Below are 12,014 nucleotides of genomic sequence, written 5' to 3' on the forward strand. Positions count from 1 at the left end.
CACTGTGAACATTAAGTAAGTTATTCCTTCTCACAAAAAAGTTCAATGGCATACAATTAACATAAAAAGATGCAAGCTTACTGGCGTGAGAAACTGCCATTTGTGCTCTACCTCTCATTCATAACAGCAAAGTTATAATCCTGGTATGTGCTTAAACCTTTCATAAACCTACTGTCTGACCTTCAAAATATGCATCACACAAGCAGTATTTTTCTCCTGTATGTACCCAGTGACTAGGACCCTACCAAATTCATGGTCCATTTTGGTCGATTTCACGGTCATAGGCTTTTAAAAATTGTAATTTTCATGATTTCAGCTATTTAAATCTGAAATTTCATGGTGTTGTAATTGTAGGGGTCCTGACCCAAAAAGGAGTTGGGGGGGGGTCACACAGTTATTGTAATGGGGGTTTGCGGTGCTGCTACTCTTACTTCTACGCTGCCGCAGGTGGTGGCGCTGCCTTCAGAGCTGGGCGCCTGGCCAAAAGCCGCTGCTCTCTGGCCGCCCAGCTCTGAAGACAGCGCAGAAGTAAGCATGGCAATACCATGACACCCCCCCCCCAAAGAAATAACCTTGCAACCCCCCTGCAACTCCCTTTTGAGTCCGGACCCCCAATTTGATACATTCTGATCTCCCCCGGGAAATCTGTATAGTATAGGGTAAAAGCACACAGAAGACCAGATTTCATGGGGGGAGACCAGAGTTTACGTTCCGTGACGCACAGCCATGAATTTGGTAGGGCCTTACCAATGACCTATGAAATAAAGATGAGGTAGAATAAAACAAGCTTCCTCCACCCTTTGTGCAGACTCAAGGATGAAAAATAGTTCCTATCAAATGTCATGGAAATAGTTTTCTGATGTAACTTTCTGGGTATTTACATTTTTGGACTAACTAATGTTTTTACATCTGCTCATATTTTTGAAGTAATATTAACATTTATTCTCTCCCTGGGAAACACTTTTATTAATTTTAACAAAGGGCATAATTTCAGGTGTGCAATGTACAGTATATGGGTTATTATTCTGTGTCCCAAAGAGACAGTAACAAAGCAATAAGGAACTTGATCATGATTCTATTACTAATTAGGAGAAACTGATGAAGAAATTGAGATCCACATGAAGCAGAAATAAGGGGAACTGGCTTTGCCTCAAATGGGTGTGTGGGAAATGCAGGAAGAGCTGCAAAGGGTAGGTGAACAAAAGGAGTCAGCAGCCTGCTGCAGCTCAACACTTTGGCTAAGGAAGTAGTAATTGTTTGATGCTCAATACCTAACTATATAATCATAGTGGAGCTTCATCTTAAAATATAATCTGAGTCACATTTTCAATGGACAGTCATCTCAAATAAAGGATTCCACTATGCTTCATGTGAAGTATCTGTCATATAAAAAAATCTATAATATATACAGCAGTTCCTGATTTACATAACAATTTATGACCATGTTGACATTAGAGAAATCTGCGATGGTGTAACTGCATGGTGCACTCCCCTACTCCAGATGTGCTGCGTTGATGTAGAGTGGGGCTTACTTTGGGTCTAATTTAATATGGTGAATCATTGGAATAAACACTGCTTTATATTGGTGCAGAACATTTATGTCAGGGGTTTGCATATTTATCTAATGTAAACAGGGCCTATGCTATCAAGATATTTGATGATTTCTTAATGAAGCTGATTTTCAGTTCTTGTTTATAGATTCATGGAGTTTAAGGCCAGACGGGACCATAACATAATCTAGTCTCATTTCCTGTATAAATTTCACCCCGTTACCCCATATTGAACCCAATAACTTGTGTTTGATAAATTATATCTTCCAGAAAGATATTTGATTTGACGTCCTGATTTGAAGGCAGCAAGTAATGAAGAATCCACCACTTCTCTTGGTAGCTTGTTCCAATGGTTAGTCACCGTCACTATTAAAAATTTGTGACATTTCCAATTTGAATTTGTCTGGCTTCAGCTTCCAGCCATTGTTTCTTGTCATACCTTTCTTCACAAGATTAAAAAGCCCTTTAGTACCCAGTATTTTCTCATTCTGTCAATCTTCATGCTATCCGTAAATTTTATCAGTAGCAATTTTATATTTACTTCCAGATCATTGATAAAAACGTTGAATAGCACCAGGCCTCGTACTGATCCCTCCAGAACCCCACTAGAAACACCTCCCCCCATTTGATGATTCCCCATTGATGATTGGCTTTTGAGATTTGTCAGCCAGCTATTTTTATTGAATTTTTATGTGAAACAAAGGGCATGAGCAGAGCCTAGCTTAACAGCCCCATGCAATCAGGGCTAATAAGAAACTTAAAAATTCTTGCCATCTGATGCTGTTTTCTTAGTATGTTTCTTAAGTATGTAAGCTTCTAGAAGCCAGAACAGTTACAAGAATGTAGCATGAAACACAGTATCCAAGAAAAACTATATGAAAAAGCTGAAATTCACGTTAATGAGCATTGTGAATAAGATGTCCTTTATTAGCTAAAATTATAAACATACACAGAGTATGTTTGTATTTAGTATTTTGAATGAGAACATATTGATGGTAAAATCATCAGATCAAGTACTGCCACACATTTTTTCATTAGATGTTTAATGGTAATGTTACAATGTATAAACATATTATAGGTATAAAATTAAACAAACCAGTTGTTTATTTGTGTGGTACTAAGAACATGATTATGAATACAATTTCTTTCTTCACAGAATATACTCCCAAATTGATTATTTATATTGAAAATCCCTGGAAAAATGTCATGGTGCTTTTTTCTGCTTCAACTTCCTGTACCAATCAGGTGCCTCTCTATTTGTCTGTGAAAGAAAGAATGTTTTGGTTATGAGACAATTGAAAGGCAGGAGAAATATGAAATCCACACAACACTGCCTTCCTCTCTCTGCCATTCATAGTGGCAATTGATTGCTCTGCTTAAACTAAAATCAATTAAAATGTGAAAGGTTTACATTACACAAAAATACACTAAAGTTCTCTGTGTCTAAGATAATAAAATAAACCAAATATATTATTATTAACCAAATTATGATTCAAAATGTTTACGAAGGTTAAAATGATCCATGAACTGCTTAACTAAAGGACTGTCATTGTAAATTATGTTACGTATATTTCTTTTAAAAAAGGAGGTGGGAACCTAGGACAAAGAGGTGTGCTACAAGATGCCAACACTTTAAGCATAATACAAAAAAACGACATGTAAGAACACGGGTTCTCCATAACTTACTTGTGGGACACTGCCTCTGGATCACCTTTCCTTACATTCACAGTCTTATAGGCTACTTATCACACATTCATGACTGCAAAAAATTCCTGTAGCAATTACAGCAACCTTTTACATGGAAAAGTAATAGTAAGTAAGTGGGGGAAGGAAGCAGATGAGTCATCTTCAGACTCAATGGAATTGGCAGAGAATTCACCCCTAAAAACAAAGTTCTAGGAGAGCCACGAGAAATACAGACTTTCACAGGATGGAAATGTCCTGCTCACTGCCTCCCAATTCCCCAGGCTCCATGGCAGTACATTTTGAACAAGTGATAAGTGTAATTATTACTATTAAAATCCTCCATTGAAATCAAATCAAGTTTAATGGCCTCAAAAAGATATAAATGCATGTGCGCTGTTTCTTACATAGTGCATTTGTTATTTCAGACATTCAAAAGAATTTTGTGTCATTAGTGAATCATTAATCATTCCATCCAAAGAAAAGGTGAATAAGGCATTATTTTCATTCTAACCATTACATTATTTGACTATTAAGTCTGGCTCACAAATTTAATCAAACACGAATTGTTCAACAGAAAACAAACACCAAACTTGAGAGGAAAAAAAGCCCAATTATTACAGCTGTCACTTGATTTAGGAAATCTCCCAAAAATATATATTCTAAATGTGTCCCATACTTGTCAGAAAAATCAGAGGGTACTTAGTAGTTCCAGCAGTGGACTGCGAAGTAAGACTCCTGAGGTATAGTTCCAGCTTCCTCAAGGAAATGGAGCAACATTTGAACAAAACACTTAACTTCTGTGCCTAAGGATTGATGTTAGGCTCTGTGTATGTGAAGTGCTTTCAGTACCTTGGGTGAAAGGCACTACAGAAATGCAAGTATTTATTATTTACTATGACATCTACCTATGGTTGGCTGTTGTATCTTTCTTCCATTTGTTCTGTTAGTAACTGCAAATAAAACTTGAAGCTACAGTTCATTTTCTTTTGCCTTCCTTCTCTGGAGCTACTTCCTTTTTGACTCTTACTATCAAATGAAATCTTTGTGAAAGCCACCAAAAGATGTAAGTTAAAGTACTCCGCAGTCACTTTTGGGCTTGGGAGACTAGCATCATATGTTTGGGTGTCAGGCCTATCTGAAAGAATTAACCAGAATTGGCTATCTTCAACAGGGATGCCTGAATCGCTCTTAGAGATACAACCAAGAGACTGCCTAAGTCTGTCTCTGAAGCAGAAGCTTGCATTGAGTAACGCCGAGTACTGTGACTCACTGTCTGCTGCCCTAATTAAGACAGACCCAGCTCCCTTCTAGGCCCACATCACTGGTCACCTTAAAATAATCTATAATCCATTTACAAGCTAAATTATTTTGATGTGTGCTCACAATATAACACCCTTGGAGGGGAGTGGTACTGAGCTCTTTCTTACTGGATGAGGTATCAACTTCACCTTAAGCAGCAAGACAAAGTCAGTAACATACTGGAAACATCTGTGCAGCAAAAACAAAAACAAAATACACCACAGTGGCAAGTCACCTCATGGGTCTCAAAATAGCAGTGTAAGCGTTGCCACTTATGCTAGAGCCTGGGCTCTGAGAGTCATCCCCCTCACCAGGTCTCAGAGCCCAGGCTCCAGCCTGAGTGGGAGCATCTACCCTACTACTGCAAGACCCATAGCACGAGCCTGAGTCAGTTGACTCAGGCTCTGAGACTTGTTGAGAACTGTGGGGTTCTTTTCTGCAGCATTGACACCAGTGGTGGATTAGCCACTCAGCCAAAGGGGCCCTGGCCAATTGGGGGCACCCCCACGCTCCAACAGGTAGGAGCACTGGGCAGAGCGGGGCAAGCCCCTGTACTCCACCCCATTCCCTGGCAGGACCGCTGTGTATGTGTGTGTGTACTGCAGGCAGAAGGGATAGGGAGGGGCCCCCACTTGCTCTGGCCCAGAGCCCCACAAAACCTTAATCCGCCTCTGATTGACACATCCCTGCTGAAGCTATTGACTCCAATCAGCCATTAACCAAAGCCTTCCTCTGCATGGAAACATAAAAGAAAATTGGAGACTCATGTTCATAACAGGGTCAGCCATTCTGCTCCTCCATGGTTCTTGTTTTTGAGTGAGGTATTCTGATTTCTGCATATATACACACATATGCATACACATTATATATATGATTTTATATACACATGCAAGCACCCTTTATTTTTTATATATATATATATATATATATATATTATACCCACACACACACGTGTACGTACGTATGTTAAAAGGACATTGAGGCTGCAAAGATAAGCACTCAAAAGTTAAGAAATGTCAGAATTAAGGCTCCTTTTGCAACTCCAATTCAGTCCCTTAAGACTTAATGACACCATCATTAATTACATGATCACTTTCCAAAGAACCCCTGCCTCATTCAGTGCACAGAATGGACCTGCTCTGGCAAATAATCAAGACTGTGTAATGAAGGGGGGCTGTTGTCTGTAGCACCCCTGACTCTTCTGTTAAGAAGTTGGAAGGTGTCTAATGACTGAGGCAGGGCGCTGCATGTGGAGAAAGAATGGTCTCATGGTTAAGGCAACTGAATGCTGCTTTGGAGAGCTGGACTCTATCCCTGCCTCTGCCACAGAGTTGCTGTATGATTCTGGGCAGATCACTTAAGCCAAACTTTTCAAAGATGATGACTAACTATGTGTTCCTCATTGTATGAGTGCCCAAATTGAGACCCTGGGGTCAGTTTAGCAGAAATGCTGAGCACTCACAACTGCAAGTGAATGGGAAACTGTGCTTTGAACATATAAAGTGTGATACAATGGTAAATATTCTGAAAAATTGGATCCTAGGCCTCTCAAATTGGGCAACCAATATTACTGTACACTTTTGACATTATTCTTTGTCCTTTACCATCCCTATTTCAGAGATGGAGATAATACCAACCCCGCACCTCACAGGAGTATTGTGAAGATAATTAATATTTGTATAGCATTCAGTAGTGAGTGCCATGAGAAGCCCATAAGATAATTAATAATTCTGTATTCAGAACAGGGATTAAATAGTGTGCAGTAAATAAGGCTAAACATTGATTAATAAGGATAACACAAAATATTGCTTATTAAATGAGCACAATCCATTCTGAGCACTGAATGAACCTGAAAAGGTTGCCAGAAATTTTTAAAATGACAAAATATTTTCCCTAGCCTCATTCTCAGAAACTTCTGAACCGTTTAGCATGAAACTTTCCAAAACACTTTGCCTGAAGCAGACCCCCAGCACAGAATATTTCAGCCCCTAAAGGTATAAATTTAAAGTTATAAAGCAACCGAAAACAAGGTTGTATAATGGGAAGTGTCGGGCCACCTTAGTATTAGGCAGTGCGACAAGCCTGTGTATGTGTAAGTATTATGTAAATATCTATGTCAATATATATATTTTCTTACATCCGTTGGGGTGTTAATTTATTGGATATGTAAGAATTTGGTTTTGTTATCCATTTTTAATACAGCTTTACTAATTGAATTTTTTGGGGAGATTTGTTTCCTGTGTACTTTAAGATCTAGAAACTTCTAGAGGACTGGAGTCAGTGGTAGTGTGTGACCAGTATAGGGATATAGCTTCCTGTAGCCTTCCACTACCACAGAGAGAAAAACTTTCAGCAGGCATGCTGCACTGTCTTGAATTAACACCACAAGATGAATATAAATCCTGTGAAATCATATCTTCAAAGACGCAGACTTCTAGGAGTAATTTTTTTTTTTTTTTTGACATACCCACCCACACACTGACACTTTTTTTGGTTTTTGAAATGCAAGCAATAGTGCCCTAAACAAAATGCCTCGGTCACTTATTTTAATTACTGTACTTACAAATAATGTTGGTTTGGGTATAAATACATTTTCTTCCTCGTGTTCTGCTGGCAGCTTTACAGAAGGGTTTGATTTGTGTTTTGCAGTTAAGCTTCTTACGTCACTATGAGACTGAGGTAAATTTTCCCCATAGCGTTTACCATGAAGACTGATAAGAATTTGTTTCATTACTGCCAGTTCCTGTAAAAACAAAAAATATAATAAAAATAAAGAACTCTAAATTTTCAATAAAACTAAAAATAGTAAAACCTACTAAAATGATTATCTGTTAATAATGCATTTCTATTCACCAAATCAAAATATCTAAATAGATATATAGGCAGATCAATAACCCTATAATAAGTCTGATTATTTACTTGCATTTATTAGTCTGAATACTAGTTAGAAACTACTTTACTAAAGGGAGTAATAAAATAAAAAGGCACAGAAGAGTTATACAGATAAAACCTCATAATGTCCAAATGCTGTAACAGAAAAAGCATTTAAAGTGCATTAAGGATCCCACTATCCCTTTTTTCCTTTAAGCAGCCATTTATTTTAAACAATTATTTTAAAGATTTGTTTTGTAAAACAAGATAGCTTACAGAATCCAATTTGAGTGGCTATGATAAATAGTACTCCGAGGGTTAGGGTTTGGGTATGTGTCTTATAAATGCAGATATAAAAAACAAATGTATGTCTTTACCTCTAGAAAAATCAATCAATTGATAAGAGAGGCCTAGGAGAGACTACAGCAAAAAGAAGGAAAAGGATCATAATCTGAACTATGGAATGAAAAAGCAACTACTGAAAAGGAAAGAAAGGGATCTGGTGGCCAAAAGGGTTCTCACTGACTTGGAAATTTTAATAATTTGCTAAACAAACAATTCAATAGATTTTAACCCCTCCCCCGTCAACAGATTGGTTCAAGATCATTAGTAAAGTGACAAAAGCAAAACCATAATTCCTCTCTGACTTTAATCTGCCATGGTCTTCTAATGTCACTGCATCTCCCTGCTGCTGTCATATTTTCTTCATTTTTAATGGATGCATATGTTACATAATTTCCCCCCATCCCTCACACTGGTGATTCCATCTGTATCTTGTAACAATTTGTGAATTACTATGGCTGACAAAACAGCCAAGTGAATGCAATCTTCATTCAAAGAGCAGTTCAAAATCATAAGGTTTTGATTGTCTTCAATAATAATTCAGTATTAATTCATGCAATCTTATCTTATCTCTTTAACCAAAACAACAGTATAACTAATGTTTATAATAGTTTAATGGCAAACACAACAAATGGACAATATAGTTATTGTACATTACTTATTACCTATTTCTTAATATTAACTACAAAATTACAGTGATTCATACTCTATTTTCATCGCAGTATTCAAAATTAGCATAATGTAAAAACAGCCGCTTAAAAGTCTTGTCATCTAACTTCTGATACATAGTTGCTTTTAATAGCTCCATAACAATACACATGATATACATATTTTTGAAAAAATTAAAAATAGGCGTGCTTTGTTGTAGAGAATTTAGTTAATAATAATAATAACCACAATAATAGAGTTATATGACTGGAACCCCAACACTAAATACACCCAACAACTTTATCCAGTGTACAAATTGTTCTTGGGTCTCAGTCATTTAATATTTGCATAATTCAGCTGTGTGTGGTGGCATGTTAAAACAGCTCAGCTGCAGAGCAGCTGTTTAAAAGGACTGCTTAGTTGATGCCAACATGTTACCGAAAGTCGTAAACTCTGCAAAGATGCTGCCAAAGATACATAGACAGAATTTCTTGATGAAAATAACTCAGACAAGTATATTAGAAATACATGCTCCATGACTGGAGATTAAGTCACATGTAAGCAATGTTTTGACATTAGTAAGTGGTGCTATATCTTTATGGAGCTAAATCTTGCATCAGACTATGTGGACCAAAAAAAACGTTGTAATTATGAGTTTGAAGTTGCACTCAAAAAACAAGGCAAAGACCAAGAATTTTCATACTGATTTGAAAAAGAGGTTAGTTTCAGATACATAAAGCAGGCCCAAACCTGCAGTTATGGTACCAAATTCTCTCAGGTCATGAGAGTGGAAGGATGGCTCATTAGTGAGCCAATTACAGCTCCCTGATGCTGTGGGCCTGTCTGTGCAAGAGCTGAGGTAAATTAGAGTAGCTCTAAGTCTTTGTGGGGGTCCTTACTGGGAAGCACTATAATCCAGTTGAGAATTTGCAGAGCAGAGGTCTGCCATATCCCCCAGATTTGGGGCATGGAGTGGCTGGCTCGGGAGCAGTGTGCGCTGGCTTTCCACTAGCTAAGAGCTTCCATCCTGCCAAGGGAATTCTCAGCTGGACACTTATACCAGGAGTCTTGCCTCCTTTATACTTCCAAGTGACATAAAGGAACCAGAAGAGATTGGAGATGAGAATTTGCCCCACAATGTATATATTAACCTAAAACAGTGTCTACGTTTGTTATGGGGCATTGTTAAGGCTGCATTAACATTTGCATTTAAAGCAGAACTAAAATCCACATTTTAAACTTTAATGATTAATTTTAGTCTGAAAGGCCCTAATTCAGCACAATGTGCAAAGCTCCTCTCTCCGTTACACCATAGTTATTCCACAGTAACCCTGTTAACTTCAGTGGAATTACTACTGTTTCTTTATGGCCCAAATACATTTCAGATTTACTAACTTTTGATGAGGATACATTTGAAAATGTCCTGTTTCTGAAATGTGGCAGTTCCCTTCTCACTTTTTTTGGATTTCTCTGGCTAACAACAGTTCCAGCAAATGCCACAATCCACAAACACATTCTGATATCACATGCCACCTGTGAATTTTGAATTTAAAGAGTTATTCCCCATATTAGGAATGACTGATACAAATTATGTAAAGATTAGACAACAGAATTGCTCAGATTTATCATCTATTTCCATTATCTGATTCTGTTAGCCTGCTTCCAAGACCCCTGCTCAGCATGTAGATCCTAGGAAGCCAGGAAAGGCAGCAGAGGGCAAGAGATGGGGCTCTGCAGGTCAATAATGGTGGAACAGAGCAGGAATGTGTGGGACGTGAAAAGTAGGGCCTTGGGGAGAAAGAAGGGGGCATTAGCAGGGACATGCATTAGACTGGGAGGGAAAAGGCTTGTGCGTTGGTGGGTAAAGGAAGGGTTGTGTGTAACGTAAGTTGGGGAAATAAATTGTTCCTGGCGTGAGAAATCCAATGCCTTTGCGAGAAGGCATCAGTGCTCAAATTGCTCCCTCACTGTTGCTGCCTTAGCTCCCCACTGTACTGAGGAAGTAGTGCAGTGTAAAACCCTAAAAGCACTGATTCCTCTATGGAGATGCTAGGCTCCTCCAGCATTGCAGCATTGCAGCACTGGCTCTTGGACACACTGAGAAGACAATGCTGGGTAAGTTGAGCATCTCTCTGCTGAGGCACCGATGCTCCACCCGATATTTCTGCATTGGTACACTGGGGAGCCAAGACAGCAATTCCATGGGGAGAAGTTAAGAGTGCTTATGCCTCAAAGCAGATTCAACAGTGTGCCCTTGTTGCCAAGAAGGCTAACGGCATATTGGGCTTCATTAGTAGGAGCATTGCCAGCAGATCAAGGGAAGTGATTATTCCCCTCTATTCAGCACTGGTGAGGCCATATCTGGAGTATTGCGTCCAGTTTTGGGTCCCTTATAACAGAAAGGATGTGGACAAATTGGAGAGAATCCAGCAGAGGGCAATGAAAATGATTAGGGGGCTAGGCCACATGACTTATGAGGAGCGGCTGAGGGAACTGGGCTTATTTAGTCTCCAGAAGAGAAGAGTGAGGAGAGATTTAATAGCAGCCTTCAACTATCTCAAGGGGGGTTCCAAAGAGGATGGAGCTAGGCTGTTCTCAGTGGTGGCAGATGACAGAACAAGGAGCAATGATCTCAAGTTGCAGTGGGGGAGGTCTGGGTTGGATATTAGGAAAAACTATTTCACTAGGAGGGTGATGAAGAACTGGAATGGGTTACCTAGGCAGGTGGTGGAGTCTCCATCCTTGGAGGTTTTTAAGGCCCAGTTTGACAAAGCCCTGGCTGGGATGATTTTGTTGGGGTTGGTCCTGCTTTGAGAAGGGGGTTGGACTAGATGACCTTCTGAGGTCTCTTCCAACCCTAATCTTCTATGATTCAATGAGCTCCTCCCCACCTCCTGCTACCTGCACAGCTCCAATCCCACCCAAGAATCATGCATACAACCCTCTCCTCACTCAATCCTCTGACATGCACAATCATTCCCCACTTTCGAACCCCATCCCCACTCTGCCTCTGGCTCCCCACACATCCCTCCCTGTTAATTCCTCCATTGTCTCCCCCACTGCACCAGGCAGCAGCACTGAGGGAGGAGGAATAGGTATATGGTGGGAGGGGACATAGGGAAGCAGAACTGATTAGGGTTGTAAGCGGCGGTAGAGACAACTGGGGTTTGTCCTAAGGTGGTATTGAGTGGGAGAGGTGAATGGAATTTTAAGAGCTGAATATGGTAGGGAAACACAGGGAGTTAAATTTTGCAGAAAGCATATAAGGGTTGAATGACTATCTGGTGCCACAAGTACTCCTGTTCTTTTTGCTTATTTCCTTGCATTTCAAGCTTTACATTGGTGGACTATGCATATGCAGTCCAGCAGCCTTAATTAAAAAATAACCAAGGTATTTTTGAGTGGAAACACATAAAGATGTAGGCTTTTTAAAATAATTAGGTGTGTAGCTAGATTAGGAAAAAGCATATTTTTCTTTTTACATCATTAGGTTACTGGCATTATGCACGCCTACAATTTAAATAATTCCTAGTTTCTGAAAATTTTACTCTAGAATTTAATTAGGGCCTGATGCTGCAGCTACTGTGTGTATGTGAGTAACTCCCATTATCTTCAACA

The 12,014-nt window shown here is 39.2% G+C and overlaps 1 protein-coding gene across 3 annotated transcripts in view; it reads right to left on the minus strand.

Annotated features, from left to right (window-relative positions):
- Window positions 1–2,454: 2,454 nt before the first annotated feature.
- PIBF1 (progesterone immunomodulatory binding factor 1) overlaps window positions 2,455–12,014 on the minus strand; it is a 188,842-nt gene continuing 179,282 nt past the window's right edge. For all 3 annotated transcript variants that reach the window (XM_034758353.1, XM_034758355.1, XM_034758354.1), the window contains exons 17-18: window positions 7,099–7,278; window positions 2,455–2,811 (exon numbers count right to left, since the gene is read on the minus strand). In XM_034758353.1, the coding sequence (XP_034614244.1) occupies window positions 2,755–2,811; window positions 7,099–7,278 (237 nt within the window). In that variant the 3' untranslated portion in view covers window positions 2,455–2,754. The remainder of the gene's footprint in view (window positions 2,812–7,098; window positions 7,279–12,014) is intronic.

Source organism: Trachemys scripta, chromosome 1 (genome assembly GCF_013100865.1).
Source record: "Trachemys scripta elegans isolate TJP31775 chromosome 1, CAS_Tse_1.0, whole genome shotgun sequence".
Classification (NCBI taxonomy): domain Eukaryota; kingdom Metazoa; phylum Chordata; order Testudines; family Emydidae; genus Trachemys; species Trachemys scripta.